Here is a 19,121-nt window from a genome sequence, read left to right on the forward strand (position 1 = left end):
ACAAGTGAGATAATTAGCGCCATCTGTGGATCTTTTAAAATGTGTCAGTGATTAATGAGTGCAGCTGTGCAGCAGCTAGGTTGTCTGGAAAATGTGAACTGTTGGTAGCTCTCGAGGGCTAGGGTTGGCTACCACTGACATAAAGTAATGAACTTTAATGAGACACTAGTATTTTCAAAGTGTCTCATTCAAATGTCAAAGTGCTTGTATTCAGTTTGGAGAATAGAGCCAGTCTCCTTAAGACTAAGATGTATTCAATGCTTTCTGCAAGCTGTGACAGCGAGCGGCACTGCCTGCTCGCTGTCACAGCTCGCAGGGTCAGTATTCAACTGATACACACCGTTTCCCCCATTTACTAGGTTTTTGGAGCGAGGGGGAATCGGCGTGTGCGGCCGCTATCCTTATGTATCCCTCCTATTATCCCTATAGATTGTAAACTTGCGAGCAGGGCCCTCCTACCTCCATGTCGGTTTGTATCTACCATGTTTGTTTAATCACAGTTGTTTCCAATTGTAAAGCGCAACGGAATATGCTGGTGACGCGGGGGTTAAAAGGTTCCCCGCCGTTTAACCCCCTCGCCAGCCGCATTGAATAAACCCCTAAAGGTGGCCATACATAAGTGGAGGCAATCCTCTGATCCACTGGAAGAGCCACTCCACGGCATCAATGACGGGGGAAAGAAAGTATGATAAAAATGTTTGATTCCGCAATCCCCACCAGGGATCAGGATTTTTTATATCCCCAATACCCCGACACGACCGTCAGGGTATCGGGGGATTGCCTCAATACATCATAGGTAGTGTATGGGCACCTGACAGCTGAGATGTTTTGTTCCCACAGGAAAAATATTAAAGTTGTTTTCTTGTTTTAGCTCATTTATGTATTGAGCTGCGTAACCCTCGTGGCGCCATACAGATAAACAATAAGAATAATAAAAGTGGGACAGTTTCACATCTCCTCCCCTTGTCCAAACAGGGACTCTACTAAGAACAACTGCCTGCTATTTTCATTCATCAGTTACAGTACAAAAGGGGACAACTGTTACGTGAAACTGGGAACATGCATGTTATCTGAGAGGTTCTTCATAGATTGTATTGCATCACTCTTCTAAAATGATCCGCATTCAGTGTGATTTTATTTAGCCAATTCCTGATCGTCTATTTACTTATCTACTTGACATTAACCAGGGATGGCCGTGCTGATCATCAAAGATACCCAAAGCACTTCAGGTTTCTAGACAACCGTCAGTATTGTCATTACTAACGGTTATATTTTAGGAGATGTTCCTAATTGACACATTCTACAGATCCAAAGGTGATCTGGAAAACAGGTTGATCCTTGGGTACTGGCTTGGCCACCCCTGCTGCACTAAACAGTTAGTAGCTGCTAACACAATCATCCAAAAGTTTGCCTACCCACATTGAGGTGCTCGATGACCAAAATGTGTTGTTTAAAATAACAATTGTTTAGAGATATTTGGAAATTTATGTACAAAATAAATTCTGGTGTAAACTCATCTCAGTACAGAAATATGGCTTCCTACTCTACAATGAATGAGAAACATTGGTGTATATTCCTACCACCACTGCAACGTACTGTAAATAGATGGGCTTTATAGGAAAAATATTTTATAGCCAGTTCCTGTGTAAACAAGTGTATGGACTGCTCATTCATTCAGCACACAATGCTCTGTATTTCAGCAGATATTGGTGGAATAAATGACACTACACTCTAGCACTCAGCAAAAGTCGTTATGTTTATGTTTATTTGCAATTATGTGTGAAAAGGCTAGAAAAGGGGATGGGAGAGGAGTCTGTATCCTCCAACAACTTTGGACAGTTAGAGCACCACAAAAGGTGGGCCAACCACAATACTCTACTGTGCCAATGAATACAAAATGAATCAAGTCATATATTTCGTTGCCTGGGACATGACATATTTCTGACTCCAAGTTTAGCCTGCAATGTCTTCAAAAACATGCCCCATTTTATCAGTACCATCAGAGGCTCCCAGGTCTCGTATACAGATACAGCGGGATCACGCAAACCACAGTGTGCTCATTAAGCGCAGAGAACGTGATTTTTTTCTATGTGACCTAGGTGTGTATAGGAGCTAACTCTGGAGGACCGCTTAGGGCTTGTCTACACAGATCTGTTTCTCCTGCAGTTTGCTCTGTACACTGAAACGGACCTCACACACAGCAAATAAACCTTCTCTATGGCTGCAGAGCTTTGTTCTTAATAACAACAACACTGGTCAACAAAGATTTTCGTGTCTCGGGAAAAAAAAACATCATTCCTATATGAAATTGGTGTCCTGAATCTGAAAATAACTTTCATTTTGCCAGGTCTAATTCTTAAGTTGTTGAACATCCCTATCTAATATCTAAGGTTTTACTCAAAGCTCATATGTTCATAAGTGTGTGTGTGTGTGTGTGTGTGTGTGTGTGTGTGAAAGGCCATATGTTTATAAGGTCACTATGTATGTGGGATGGCTACTACACGCTGTTCTTAACCTTATTCGTCAACTATTTTTTTTATTTTTTACAGAATACTGGTTAACTAAGCAATAGAAATTGAGCAAGATGTCCTCTTCAAGGCCATTTTTGGAGGGACTTTTCAGTAGATTCCATATGGATGGCCAGAATCCATTGGAATTTGCGTAAACCATGCATTCATTCTAAAGATTTTTTTATTGTTAAGTTTGTGGAGAACATATATTACCTGGGAATCAGAAACACATCACTGATTTTGTTGCACAAGCTTGTATGGCATATTTTTAGGAGACAAAGAAGATAAATATTGGGCACTGTATTGGGTCAGCAAACAATGTATAGAACATCAGCAACAGTGGGCGAAAGGGACAAGGGAAGTATAAGTAAAATACTTTGTTAATGACACAATTCCCCACACTAATATTAACTTATGTGCACTTATGGAAATGTGTTTGAGCATCTAATAGAGCCAATCCGGATATGAGGAGGGTTTGAAAACTGCACCTGATAGAGAAAAACATCAGTCATTTTTTAATTCAGCAGGCAAAACTACTTAAGAATCCCTTGAAATACTAGGCACCCCAAAAAATTTTTTTGTTGCCCTGTGTAATAATTACAAATAACTGGCAAGCACAGTACAATAGGACACAGAAGGTAACACTACACAAGGCAAACATACAAGAGTATGGGCATTTTTGGACAACCTCTTCTGACTTGCTCTGTGATGTATCAAATACAGGACAGGGCTGCTTCCCATTGTCTGTGGCGTGGAACATTACTGAGCTGCATCGCTTGAAGCTGGAGGACTTTGTCTGTCCAGTCCTATTCACTAGGGCCAGTGGCGTAACTAGGTATTTTGCGCCCCCCTTGTTGCCAGGGGTTTCATTCTCTTTGCTAGGGGTTTGATGCTTATTGCCAAGGTTTACATGCTGGTTTGTCAGTGTTTTTTTGCTTGTTACCAGTGGGTTACATGCTCGTTAGCAGGGAGTTACATGCTTATTACCAGGGGGTTACATGCAGGTTGCCAGGGAGTTACATGCTCATTACCAGGGGTTTACATGTGCATTGCCATGAGCTATATAAATATATATATAATGATGGAAATGTCATAATAAAGACATTGAAACGTTGCCTTTAAACTGCATCATGTCCTGTTAATTTGCGGGGAGTGCCGCACCTCCAAACATCTGTTTATACGAATTCTATAGTGGGGGCACCCAGCCAAGTAACATACAGCGTCTGTGTATATATATATATCAGGGGTCTTGCAGCCTGGTATATGTAACTTCCAGGTAGTGATATACACTGCCAAGTGGGACCTATATCATCGGCGGTGGCCATTTTTGGAGGGACTTTTTCAGCAGATTCAATTTGGATGACCAGACCCATTGGAATTTTACCATGCGCACCCCCCCCCCCCCCCCCCCACAGTGCAGACTCCCCCAAACCACTGCTTGAGCTGCAGTGCCATTGCTAAAACCTCTGACTAGGGCCATCTATTCTGGTCAAATGATGTCCTCCTGCAACGTGACCTGAAGTGTTTTATGGCTCCTGGTAAATCCAGGTCTCAGTAACGGGAGGAGGCCCAGGGATCAGAAATAGCTGACTGTGCCTTAGTACATATCTAGAACCTCTCTTTTAGGTTATTAAGGAGCACAATAGACATCCCTTTCAGATGCACCATAGCAGATTTTTGGGTAAATTTCATTTTCTATAAAGATAACAAATAGATTTAATTTTATTCCCCCAGAAAATGGAAAATAAATACCGCCATTCATATACTTAACTCCTATAAAATACACAGGTAATTATTATTTACTGTCATGAGACAAGATGTTTACAATCTTTCCAAATATTACCATAGGTAGTAATATTGGTAATAATTCTAATCATATTGAATATATATGTTCAGCTCCTTAAGAAAACAAGCGGAGAAAGTTATTCGCTCAGAGAATTTCTATAAATGTTCTCTCAACATACCTCTTGGCCAGCCACAGTTTGGCTTTCAAGCTGACGGTGATGTCAGACATCTCCTGCTGAAGTCGCTCTGAATTAGCTGTGTGTTTCGCCTCGAAGAAGGACTGGAGCATGTAAAAAACCTAAATGAAGCAGAAAGGAAAAAAATACCCTGAGAAAATGCCTCTGCTGTGAGAACATGTTTAATCCCCAGATCCCGTTAACTTCCCTCTCATCAAAACACATCCTTTGATGAGGGAACAGCCACCTGTAGCTGATGGGTGGAAGGTAGCTGGAAAAACTGCTGCCATTGGCGAATGCTGTAAATGTACTAGGCCCAAATCCTTTCCTTGTTTATAAAGCGCAGCCTGTGAGCTTCTTTCACACAGCGAGAAAAAAAGCCAAATGACCTCACCATGAAATCATCGTTTCCTAATGAGATCACATCCTTGTAATTAAAAACAACCGACGAGGAGCTATGGCATGCATAAATCCATCTTAACAACTACCCCACACTTCTTGGCAGACGTGCATTTAGTATGTGTAGGACATTCTATAAGTAGGTTATACAAAATCATAAAACTACGTATTCCACTAGAAAAGACTGGAAGAACAACATCAGTAATAAAATAGACCCACAATAGGACATGTGATGAAAAGTGACCTTACTGATGGGATAAGCAGAACTTGGGTTTCTCTAGAAGAACTTCTCTAGAAGAACTTGCTAACGACCCACAGGAGCACGAATCATTATCGATATAGTGTGTACACATCATTATCGAGCATATCACTAAATAAAATTGTTTAGTGTGAATGTACCTTAAGGGGGGTATTCAATCCCGGACGCTATTTCCACTAGCGGAAAAAGCACCCCTCACCTAATTCAATGCTGCCATTACCAACAGCATTGAAGGCAGTTTCGGACGCAACAGATCCGACTTTAAAACATGTCTGTTTTGTCGGAAACGACTACGGATTGTCTAATTCCTGGCAGTTTTTTTGACAATCTGCAGCCACTTTCACCAATCCATTGACTTTGACACTCGACAGTCGGAACATTGAATTCCGACTGTCGAGGTACTGTAAAATCGAAAGGAAAAAAAACAGTTTATGACCTGGATGCTTTTCAAATACAGCATAAAGCCTCCCATAACTTTCTGGGCTCTTTCAAAAAATGTGCCAAAAAAGTGCTTGCATGAAATAATACTGTAAATGATAAGGATAGGAGAAATGGCGGTGAGAAGCCAGTGCACACAGACAAACTGGTATAATATGGTAAAAACTGTATTGACACACATGACCAAGTAAGCTATACAGGAGACACTTTCTTGGTGTGAATATCTGCCGCCTGGAAGAAGTATATGACTGGTCAAAGTGGGTATATTTATTATTAGATGGAAACATTAGTTAAGCATAAAAAAAGAAGCCTGCGGAGATGCGCTGGGTAGTATTTGGAAGAAAAACTATGGGTCAAGTGAAGGATTCTCCAGGAAGGAAGAAACAAGGTCATGCTTCGAGGTGGATGAAAGTGAGAAGCTGAAGAAATGCAGCTAGCTTCAGTTGAAAAGGGGAGAACTTGGTCCAGGAGAGAAGTAAAAGAGAGAGATGACATAGACTGTATTCCCAGTAGGGGTAGGAGGAAGGCATAAAAAGGAAGGAGGGAAGGAAAAGTATAAAAAGAAGATGAAGATGTCCTTGTTGACAGTGCCTACCATGGAAGTGACGTAGATGACAAGGGCAGAGAGTGGGTAGGTTAATAAAGGAATGGGAAGGCAAATGAAAGTGTTGAAGTTGGCAAAGATGTGGCGAGGAGACTGCTTATGCCGGTTACATAGAAGAACGGTAGAAATAGGCGAAGGGGGTATTGAATGAATCAGTTTTTTTTTTAACTATTCAATTGCATCCTTTTTCAGATGTTGTTTAGTATTTTTTGCCAAAGCAGTTTCACTTTATTTTTAATGTCGAAACGGCATTGGCGAAAAAATAACTTAAAACAAGTTAAAAACTGCTTCAGTTACACCAAGGCGCAGGTTGATGGCACGTAATTCACTGATCCATGTGTTTTTTTATTGACTAGTCGAAAAACACTTTAATTGAATCTAAATTTGACCTTAAAACTGCAAAAAATTACTGTTTTTTTTCCAGATAGTCGAAAAAAAACCGGACTTCATTGAATACCCCCCTATGAGTTTAAAATAGAGGCAATCAGCCTGTGTGTGCAATGTCGTCCAGTATGGTAGCACTGTGAGCTCAGAATGCCGGGGCTGTGGAGGATGCTAACAGAGGTTGATAGAGATAGCCAGTGCAGTAGAGTCAGGTTCCAGATGGCTGACAGACAATGTCTAGTCAGACAGTCAATAAATAGATGGACACATGCATTAGCTAGACATTGACAAAAGTTAGACATGCATTAGACATTGATAATAGTTAGACATGCATTAACTAGACATTGACAAAAGTTAGACATGCATTAGACATTGATAATAGTTAGATATGCATTAGTTAGACATTGACAAAAGTTTGACATGCCAATGCACTCAATATCCCGACAAGTGACTTTTTTTTTAACCGACTTGTTCATTTTTTACCATCCCTGTGTGTATAGAGGGAGAATAGAATAAGAGTGCTGTGTACAGTGGAACAATTATACGGTGTCCATGTACACATATTGATTTTCCATGTCGACATTATAGTTGTGACATTACTTTTGTCACTGTCAGATTAATGCATGTCTAACTTTTGGTGACGACCTATTGACTGTCTGACTAGACATTGTCTGTGAGCTTTTCCACACTCAGTAGAGTCAAGGGCAGCAGTATTAGGGTGATGTTGCAGAGTGAGAGAGATTGATCAGAGTAGGAGAGAGCAGAGATAAAAGTCCTGTAAGGAGGAGAAATATGCAGAATCAATGTCCATCAATGTTACGCTCAGTAATACCCCTTTTCCACTAACCTAAATATCCCGGGTTTTTGCACAGGAGCGCCCAAAACCTGGGATTTTAGGCAGGTGGAAACGCTCCCTGTAGAAATAACCCAGGTCGTGAGACCCGGCATTTCTACCCAGGTAGCTACCAGGGTTGAACACGGGTTCAACCTGGGTCACTGTGTAATGTAACTGGGGTCGATGCGACCCTGGTCCCGTTCACTACAGTGCAAAAGCCGGCGCTAGGAGATGCATTCATCTCCCAGCGCCTCCCCAACCCCACCTCCCGATGACGGTACCCACCAGGCATTATGCCGGTTGGGGACTCTAGTATGAATGGGTTTGCAAGCCGGGTCGCACCCAGGCTGTAGCCGGGTACAAAATCCCGGGTGCGACCCGGCTTGCAGATGGAAAAGGGGTATTCGAGTAACCGTGGGAGAGGGATGGGGTGATGGGGAATGTATGTAATCTATATTGTAACTTCTTAATCATAAAGTTATGATTTTTGGGGGGACACAGAAATTGTTTACAAAGTGTTGATATGAAAGCAACACAGTGCAATGCAAGGTAAGCACAAGTACAAATGCAAACATTCACTCATGTGATACTATGATGTTTATTTTTTTATATAGTGTGTAGCTCTTAAATACCACAGGGTAGTACAAGTCCTGGGTACTGGCAGAGATAGTGGAGTAGTGGTTTACCAACTTTCCTGAATCTTTGTGAGGTTTAGGAAATTCTATATTTAAAATAAGAAGAACATGTATAATCAAACATCTTGCCAAACTGGTCTTTAAATAGACACAATATACAAGGACTCATCCAAAAGCCCTGTAACAAAAATAAATACAAATAAAACAACCTTCACAGAAAAAAAATAGATTATATAAAAAACACTAACAAAAACATCATGTGAAATCTTGTTGAAGATGATTATTTAAGAGTTACATAGAGGTAATGAAGGGAAACACTTCAACATAAACTGTAATTATGGACTTTAATGTATCCTAAGTTGTATCGTGTTCCAATTGAATTAAGTATGTATTTATTTTCTACAGATGGAGGAAATTGACATATCCATTTACTTTAACATTCCAAAGGGGATGAGTTCATTTAAAAGACCACAAAGTTGATTCACAGTATAACAATCATAATGGTCCTTATTCTGGTTGACTCGCAAGGCTGCGAATTTAGCAGCCTTGTGAGTCCCCCAGACGTCGCTTGCCCCCTCCCGAACCCCCACAGGCATGCAAATGGTTAATTTGCATAATTATCCATTCGCAGCCTTGGGCGCTGGGGAGAAATCATCAGAATAATTTCTTCAGTGCTCGCAGATCTGAGACACCTCTATAGTGTCTCAGACCTGCGGGCACCCTGTGTGAGGACAGGGCGGGTAGCTGACCTCCAGTGATGTCAGCAGCCCCTCCCCCCACCCCATCTGGGAATTACCATTTCTCATGGGAACCCCAATGAAACGCTGGGCGTTCCCATAGGAAAATTCCCTGGCCCGCCTCCCCACGCCCCTCAGCAACCCCGTCTGGACTGCTGTGTGCAAGCACTGTGTGCCCTCCCACACAGCGGCTGCAAATACGCATAAAACTTATGCACAGTTGCAAACAATTGGTCCCCCGTGTGAATGCGGGGGGGGGGGGACCAATTCAATAAGAATAACCCCCATTGTGCATGGGAAGGTCCCATTACTTATACCAAACTTAAAGGGACTTTCCACCTTAGCCAAATGTCAAACCCACCACACTTTTCAATAATCGTACTTTGGTGGTGGTTCCTACACTGGTGCCTCAGGGCGAAATTCAGCGGCCGTTAAAATAAAATAATTCTATTTACCCACTCGCTCAAAGCCTCGGCATAAAAATCAAGTCTATGTCAGGCTGAGCTGGGAACACTATAACAAAACAGCCCACTCCACGATGCCCCCCCCCCCCCCCGAAAATATAAACATCCCCATGTAGAAAACACAGGGGTGCTTCTCAGCAACCGTGACAGCAGTGTGTGTTGGTGTAATAAAGACCTGTTAAATGCTGGTAATCAGCAGATTTGTAAGTGGCACTACTAGTTTTAGTAAGCCTTAACCACACTTTTCCAAGTCAAGAATACTTGACTGAAGATGCCATGTAAGCTCCTCAGAGCAGGGCCCTCTTCCCTCCTGTTGTCTAAGCCCACTTCTCTTCACATTTCACAGCTCTCCTATACTCAAACACTCAGCGACCATCTTGCCCACATACTCATCTCCATCATTGGCCACAAGCCTCTAGTTGTATGTTGATTGAGTCCTCACTACTTATATTTAAGCTGTGATGTGTATTGAATTGTGACGCTCTTTACCTGTACTCTATTTTTGTTATTTATTCAAAGTAATGATAAGTTTTGTCTCCCTGTACTGTTTCTTTGTACGGCGCTGTGAAACACTTGTGGCGCCTTATAAATAAAATTATAATACTAATAATGTAATCAACCGAAGGATCCAGCAACTGTGCACCTGATATTGGTAAGCAATGCTAACTTACTAACTGGCTGCAAGATATGTCTGACCAGACATCGCAAATAAGATAGGCAAATCAACGCCGTGACGTCGCATAATTTTGTGTTTACAACAGCCAATTTACCATATATAGTGGGCCGAATTAATATGGGGTTGGAGGTCCTACACATAGCGCAAAGTACTGATGTTCGATACTTTGTGCACGTGGAGGACATGTGCAGTATGTGTCTGGGATGTCAGTCACACTACAGCTACAGACTGTCAGAGATTGAAGACAGAGATCTCCTGGCCTCTTTGTAGGATCGGCAGCGACTGCTTGTGCTCATGGGTCATGTGGCCAGCTAATGGTATTGTGGATGATCTGATGCAACATCCTCAACCCAAAAAAACTCAAAAGCAGCCCCGATTTCCGATCAAATGGAGTGGCAGCAACTGAAGACACAAAGGTTTCACAGAACCTGTGTGCTTTGGGGATTTATTTTTTATTTTTTATTTATCAGTTGATCTAATTGAATAGTTCAATAAAAAAAAACATTGGTGAACATTTAGAAAAAAGTATAAAAAAACCTGCCGTTTTCCACTCCGGATGTTTTATGCCATACTAAACTGAACCATATACAACACCATAGGCTGGAATATGTGTACCTGTATTTTACAGGGTCTACGGGAAAAGCTACACAAGCAGTAAACCATTGGCCTCTGATAACACTTTTTTTTTTATTGGTTGCGTTACTTCAACCTCAACAGCCTTGTGCCACATTTTTCCAACATTCTGTTTATACAGTGTATTATTTCGCCGGGTGAAACAGCTGTATTTTTTTAAGGACACTGCCGGGAAAAGTACAGTCCGCGGTGATGTCAAGTTGCTTCTTTTCCCCCTGTGCATAGAGAGCAAAACAGTGCGAGCATTGTTCCATACGGTCCCTCAGAAACGTGAATATTTATAGTGTACACATAATTTATACAAACAGGACCAAGGGCAAGCAAGCGCAGTTTTTATGGCTTTGGGTCAGTGTGACAGGAGGCGGTGGAGAGGGGTGAGCTTACTGAAAAGAGAAAATACAATTATGTAAGTGCTGGGAAAGTGTGGTATGGAAAGCGTGCTAAATTACTTGATGCCTGTGTGTGTTTTATGCTTAAAAGAAGTCTCATGTCTTTTTTTTTCTTCAGTAAGTGACAAACATGTCGTAATTATTTTCTGTGCCAACGTTTCCACAACCGCTTCCATTGTAAAGTTCTCAGAAGTGTGAAATTAATCTGACATGAGTGGCAAAACCTGCAAAGACTGAAAACGACAGCAGAAATTGGCCTCTCTCATTCTCAGTGTAGACCATATGGAAGTTACGGATATCACTGCTAAACGTTCTTTGTGGGGAGAAAAGAGAGAAGGCATGGTTATGATTATGAATAGCAAAATTAAGGAAATCAACCATAAAAATACTATAATACAAAAAGAGAAAAGAAAGCTCACAGAAAAAAAAAAAGGGGGGGGGGCATCTAGAAAAAGTAGTGCGCTGGAAAATTGTGCCGTCTGCTTTTGTTCTCTAAACCGCTATAGCAAAAGTGACAGCTGGAATACGATTGGTTTTACGGACTACTTCAGTTATCTGGTGCATAAAAATAAACCCAATTTTATTTGTTTATAAACAAACTTATTCAAAAAGCGTGATAATGAAAAATGAATTACTTAAAGGTTTGTATATCATATGTATTCATTTAGTGCCTAGAGGCCATGCCGGATCACCAAATACACACAGCAGGGACCGGCCTAAGGGCCCAGCACCTTTTACGGTCCCCACGTCAATGGATCTAAATAATATTGATTTGATCTTGAAAGAAAATTACAAATAAGCTTTCTTAAATTGTTTCTAAAAGATATAAAATCAATTCAAAGAAAAAAAAACTTTGCATCAAAGATTCTTTAGACAAAATACGGTATTAGTATAATGTACCCATTAACAACGTGAAGTGCATAAACCATAGACATCAAATTCACATTACAATTTCCAGATCACTGTTGGTTTTTAAAATTAAATCGTATTAGGAGATAATTTGCAACGGCGGCCCAAGATTTTGACTGCCCAGGGTATTATCCGGAACTGCCTAGAGATGCCATGTTATCCCAGTGAATTGGCATGCAGTTTTCTCATGAACCACAAACAGGCTTCATCTGCTGCGTTGTTAACTGGTGCAACTTAGTTTTGATATCTGTTTATAATGAATAAAAAAGATGATTCAGTTTGAAGCACCATCATCTCACTAGGATAAGTGACACCAATGGCTCCTAATAAACTGACAGGCTGCTTCCACCAACTGTAAGAAGGAAAACAGCTTTGTATTGAAAAAAGATTAAAAAAAAAACAGGCATGGTTTTCCCAGTGTAGGAGACGTTTAACTATATGCTTAATAAAATACAGCAGATATCACAGCAGAACAGGCAACTTTGTCCATTTATGTCTCTATATTTTGCAGAAAGGGCATACAGTAATTCATTGTTTAAAATGTGTGATTTTCTTGGCTAATGCAGATATTAGAAGTGAAGATTTTGCCCAGAAATAAAAAGAGATTCACAGCCTATACACAAAAATGAGGAACATCACTTCCTAGGGTAGCCCAATGGCAGTAGCAATGCAGAAGCCACTTTTTTGTCTGTATGAGTCCTCCTCTCATAGCATATACAGGCCCTGAGAATGGCAATGACATGCCTAGATTTTTGCAACCACTCCCTGTTAACACCTCCAAACAGTCACTTCCTATCAATCACTTTCCCATTAAATTCTCATTGTGAGCGGAATTGCAGCGCACCTGGAAGGATGCGCATTGAGATCGCAGCACATGCACTGTCTGCCGATAATCACTCTCTTGCGTTACCATGGGCCGTTGCATACAATACAAACATGAATTATCCCCAATAACCATTTGCCGCTGTATTTGTGTTTGTGGCTTTTATGGTCTATAAATAGAGCTGGGGAGATAAATGTACATTCCCTTTATATGGTGTTGAGGTTGGGGAGGGATGGGGAACACATAAGGCCACATTTTGCTACACCAACATGGAAAGGTTCACAGCCAATCAAAGAGAGAGGCAAATTCTTCCTTTTGGTTGTGACGAAAATATACTACAATACAGAGAGCCCACCAGTGGCTGACTTAGAACATGCTACTTGCATAAACATTAGCTGGCAGTGGGGGGAGTAACAAGGATGGCTCAATTGGCCATCATCAGCATAGAAGACCTAGAGAATAGGTGCTTAACAGTGTCAAATGCAGCAGGGACTTATTAGAGGCCTTTATATATCACAATGCACAAAGCTGGCCATACACCTTATTTATTTACAGTTTCTTATATAGTGCAGAAAATTATGTTGCGTTTTAGTGGACACATCTGTATCTAACCGTTCAACTAGATGACTGTCTGGAGCAAAACATGGTAATGTAATGGTCAATATAAATAGGTTAAATCCATTTGGTTGACCCTATATAAGTGACCCACATTAAATGCAGGACAAAAACTTCACCTCTACACAATGATATGCTAATGAGAACTATCTAGTACAGAGACCATTGTAGTGACCTCTGTGTAATACAGAGGACATTGAAGTGATCACTTTGAAGTGTGAGGTTAAGTTGAAATAAAAGAGGCACAATTTTTTTTAAATTGCCTTTGATTTGGGAGCAAGTGTATATATTGTACACTGTAAAATCTATAGAATACAAACCACTGGTACCTACTGTATAAAATACATTGCACACTAACGCTGTGCCCATAAAAAAAGTGTTAAAAACTCTTCTTACGCTTTTGCTAATATACAAAACAGGCTGCTGCCAGTAACTATAAATGTTCTTAGATGGGCATTCTATTGAAGATTGTCCATAGCGACCAATCAGAATGCATTTCTTACTTATTTAGCACATTCTAGAAGATAGAATCTGATTTGTTGCCATGGGTAGCATCCCATCGTCAACAGAACTCCCATCTTGGTAAAATTACTAGCACCGGTGCTTTCCTAGCAACAGAGGTCAGGATAAGAAGGTTAAAATAGAAGACGTTTTCCGTGGATCCCTATTTCGGGCTTGTCTGTTTATTTGTTGTGAACATACAAACGGACGGTGTTTCTCCTTGGTAAGAAGATGGAACGAGTGAGGACATGCCAGAATATGAAGTCTATTTTTAATATTTTGCTGGTGAAGCATGGGGCAGGTCTTGCAGAGAACGGGAGGTGGTGAAAGGGATGATGAAAGGAGGATGTTCTTGGCAGATTGAAGGGAGCAAGTGGGAAGATGTACAGGAGATAGGGAAGATGTAAAAGGAGATAGATGCATAGATCACTGAGCACTTTGAAGGGGAGAACGAAGGCTAGAATAATGAACTAATGCATAGTTATTTTTATATTCTAGTATGCTCTAAAGAATCTATAGACAAATCTTTCTCTTCAGCGATAGTTTCTGTCTAAATCAATCGTAAATGCTTTTTAGCAAAATATTCCTAAAAGTTACTTAATGTACCATATCTACTGTATATCAGTGTCACCAGGCTACAGCTGTTCTGTTTTTAGAACTCAAAACTTAGATTCAACATTTTTGCAGAAAAAAAATAAAATTGACAAAAAAAAATAAAAAATGAAACATTCCAAAGCTGGATCTAGTAACGTCGCTTGACGTAAGCAAATTCTCAGTTTGAAAGACAACAAAGTGGCCAATGGATCGCACTTAGAAACCAGCTGTGAAAGTGTTATGGTAAAATTCTAACTTCACACTGCAAGGCAGACTATGGAAAAAAAAAAAGATCTGAAACTAAGCAAAATTAATAAGAATAATATGTAATATAATAGGTGAACCTTTCTGCTATATGTATAATATGGTTCATTTATAACACTTTAGAAATAATGGTGTCCGTATATTCTGGATTAAAACTGCAGCTGTAAATTATTATGATTACTTTTTACTTATAAGGTGGCACCAAAGGTTGGCAGCGCTGTACATACAGATGAAGCGCCTCACCTATAGCGCCGGGAATTGACAGAATGCCCCCGCTGCGCATCCTAGTCACTCGGCAGTGGGGAGCGGAAAACCTACCTTTCTCTGCTGCAGGGAGATGGGCAGGGTTGGGGGGGGGGGGACTGGCAGTGACTGAGGAGTGGCGCGGAGGCAGCTGATAGCTCAGTTGGAAGGGAACATGTGAGCGTTTTGTGCATGCGCGCCCCCTTCTGGCGGTTGGTGATTCCATCGCCAGCCCCCGGCAAGATGAGTCACGCTACATCTGTATGGCAAACATTCCAAAAATACAGGGTACACAGAACTTAACATTATAATAACTAAAAAACTTAAAAGAGCAGAAGCAACAGTTAGCAGCACAATTCTCAGTACACAGTACAGCTGAGATGAAGGGAAGCAAAAGAGTTGTCTGCGCACTGTTAAGGTTGGGCTGCCGTTAGAATAGATGAATGATTATAGGTGAGAATAGATTCACGTATAGACGACCGCTGAGTAGGAGCGAGATGTAACTAAAGTGTGAGAAAAGGGTTGTAACAACAGAAGGGAAGAGGGCCAAGGAACTTACAATCTGGAAGTAGGGTGATGGGGGGGGGGGGGGGGAGGCACACAGGTGACATGAGGTGCATCTTCTGTACTGTTTTCCCTGCACCTTTTTTTTCCTATACGATCTCTCTGCTTATTTTGCAGGTGTAAGTATCAACAATGTGCCTGTGAGCCTAATTCCTTCACCCGACTAAAGAGCATAATATTTCAAGTAGCAGGTGTCAAATCATGATGCTGTTACCATACACCAAATTCTCCATGAAGGACTTAGTTGCACCATGCCATGTCCCCTTAGTGCTTGGCCTCACAAATTGTCTGGACAGACTTGAGAGGGACAAAAAGAAACCCCCAAAATCAGGGTTTTGGCCAACTAAAACTACAGACCTTGACAGAAATGTTGCTGCGATGGAAAAGGGTATCAGGTGTGCATAAACCAATGTCTTCTAACATCAATAAACTGAAGCAATGTTGTATTGTAAGTGGGAAAAAATATTCCTAAAATAAGATGGATAAACTCATATGGTTCCCAAACTGTGGGCCGTGGCTTTGCAAGGAGACTTTCAGGGGTGCCCTGGGCTTTTGGTCCAGGACTATTTCAAATTATGTATGATCAGGCAAATCCAGTGCTTGTGGCTGCCAATCATAACATATGTGGACAAACCGTAGCAAGTACTGTCTCTCACAACATATCTGACCCTAACGACATATAAACACTATTAATATTGTTTTCAGAATTTCTCGATAATAAACATTCGGCTTGATTCAAAGAAGTTTGGGAACCACTGTCATATGAGAAAAACATCAAGCTACTGCTGATAAAACTGGTTCTACAAGCAACTGAATGTACTTATTCAAAACAGGGTTTCTTCAAGATGTTGAATATATATTGACAAAGTAAAAACTGTTATTACCACACAAGATTGTATTTGTAAAATGTTGGGACTTGGTGGGAACTACAGGTAGTTGACTGATAATTAATTCCTGAGCTATAAAAACAATATGAGTAGATCTAAAGAAATGTTAGGGTTTATTGTCTGTTATGGTAATTGTGTGTTATGGGGGGGTTAGGCTGCAGGTAGAGGGGGATAGTTGGCTATTTTGATTTACAGCCAGAGCGGGATTATCCATTAGGCAACCTAGTCTACTGCCAATCACCTAGTGGGCATGGTGGGATCCAAATTTATTATATGTGGCCTTTTGACAAACAAAAGGGAAAGTGTCCCTAAACCAATATCTTACCAAGATCCCCATGGGGTCTTTACCATGCTCTGCTAAAAGCACATCATTGCCCTTGCACTAATTATTATTAGAATTATTACTCTGATTACAGAATTGTTTGAGACAAAATTCCAATGCAGTGACCAGACCCCTGCTTCCATCTTTGTGAAGACACACCTACAGTATCTCCACTGGTGGCAAGGATGGCACTCACCAGGGATGATGGCCAAGGTGGTGTGTGTGTACATAGTAGTTCTCAGGGAGGTAACTAGGGTAGCGCACAGGATGCCATGTGGTGGAATCGTCCACCACCACAATCTCTTTGCCACCCTGCTCTTTCTAGTCAACTGCTAGTTGCCAAACGCATGGTAGGGGGAAAACATAGGAAATGAAGAACATGAGTGGCACAAGTTCCTTATTTTGTCAGGGGTGCTCGGACCCCTAGATACACCCCCATGCATGAGTGACCTTTAGAGGACCCACATTGAGTACAAGGTGCCCTCCAACTCAGGCAGCTGCTAATGGTGCAGTACTATGCAGAAGTACTTAAATGGTATTTTCAGAGAAAAGGAGCGGGCATTAGTTTTATGCTTAATAAATCAAACTCTGTTTAATAATTTGTTAAGATCATATGGATTTCTTTACCATTATCTCAATGCCAGTAATTCACTTATCTAGTTAAAACTTATGAAAAGAGGATATTTGAAGAGTGTGATGTGTAGGTAATGTCCGGCGTTATTCAAAAGTTAAAAATTCAATGTACTGTCATTTGAATGTAAAAAATTTTTGGGGTACTCGCTGCGCTCGCCACACTATATAAAATCAACTCCATGCGTAGTTGGATAGTAGGGGTATGAAAAAATGAGGTGCATTTAACATGGGAGCCCAGATAATACATAAGTACCATTTTTTTTTCATTGCTGAAATACTGTAGTAATAATCATAGATCATCTGAAATGACATCTTCATAAAATGAAGCATCACCAATTACATAAATTACTTGGATAATTTTATTTAAAGTGCAGATTGATATCACTTATGGACTGGTCATTGAAATCTCCCCAAAATTCACTAGGCTTTAAAAGCAGTAAATATGAAATATGTTTCTACTTTATGAAGGCTTTAAGCTAGAAAAAATATACTGGGGAAAACAAGGTCTCAGAGCCTGGTTGTAATATCGGGTCCATCCTTCATAGTGTACTGATATATGGTTGTTGCAGTACCTCTTGGGAAAGAGATGAAGGGGTTGATTGATGGGGCAGATTGCAAGGGAAGACCTTCCATTCTAGAAAAGGGATCTAGGGACTGTTATATTAGTTTCTCCAATCTTTCAAATTGCTGAAAGCATGCCCCGGCAGGGAAAACTATCATATCTAAAAACAATATTTAAAGGGGTGTATATGTGAGTGTGTGTGAGTGTATATATATATATATATATATATATATATGTTATATGCAAGGGCGTGGCTACCATATGTGCAGGGAGTGCAGCTGCTATGGGGCACAGAGATGCTGAGAGGGACCACCTCCGCTGTCAAAGTTCTTGCGTTATATACACTTTCACCACTTGGTGGTCCATAAGGGCCCTTGCAAACTTTTTCCATCTGGGTCTAATATATATAATTTTGTTAACAAAATTGGCGGTGCTGCAAATAGAATGATCAATGGGTGAAACACTGAACGATATAGTTCAGTGCAGTCACTGGGACCCTGATAATATCGTCATATTTGACTGCATGTTCAGAAGATAGGGGTTGCCATTAACGATTTGCAGGAGCGAGCATAGTTATCGATATAGTGGGTACACAATGAACAATATAAACAATGATATTGATAACGATATCCTTATCATGCAAGCAAATCATACAGCGTGCACGGGGCACGAAAAGGATGCATTGGGATGTAGTTTCCGCAACATCTCTTGGTACGAATTAGAAGTACTTTGCAATGGCCCGACTTTCTAAGATCCTTTATCATGTATAATAAATTGTAATTCTAATGTATCGTTTTTTCTTTGTCAAATTTTATTATTTATGTATTGTTTTATGCCGTGAGACTTCATATTATGTATATGCATTTTCCTGTCAATAAAATATTTTGAAAAAAAGAAGGGAATGGCTGAATAGATGGAAAACTGCTTGATGATGGCTTGGTCATATCTCTTGACTGTCCCATCAGTGGGTCTTAGTGTCGTGCAGGCAGGTGGGGGGGGGGGGGGGGGGGGGGCAGGTTGGAGGAGCCGATACTTGAGAACATACGACTAGTGGCTTTTCATGCAGATATTAGCTTAGCGTTAAGGAAATGTCCTCTAATCACTTTATGCTTGGGGAGTAGGTAGTGGTTTGCCATAGAACAGCTTGAGATATGTATATGAACCAGCAAGGAGAGGATGGGAGAAGAGCACAATGATGTGATTAACCTTTTGAGTGCCATCATCTCTGTGAGAGATGTTCAAAATATCCTCTAAAAATGCTAACGTCGCTCACATTTGTT

At 40.8% G+C, this 19,121-nt stretch overlaps 1 protein-coding gene across 1 annotated transcript in view; it reads right to left on the bottom strand.

Annotated features, from left to right (window-relative positions):
- The window catches only part of THADA (THADA armadillo repeat containing), a 544,422-nt gene that overhangs the window by 145,439 nt on the left and 379,862 nt on the right, over positions 1-19,121 (bottom strand). Inside the window, exon 30 of the mRNA XM_083175704.1 lies at positions 4,475-4,593. Coding sequence (XP_083031830.1) covers positions 4,475-4,593 — 119 coding nt within the window. The remainder of the gene's footprint in view (positions 1-4,474; positions 4,594-19,121) is intronic.

Source organism: Crinia signifera, chromosome 3 (assembly GCF_055691185.1).
Source record: "Crinia signifera chromosome 3, ASM5569118v1, whole genome shotgun sequence".
NCBI lineage: Eukaryota > Metazoa > Chordata > Amphibia > Anura > Myobatrachidae > Crinia > Crinia signifera.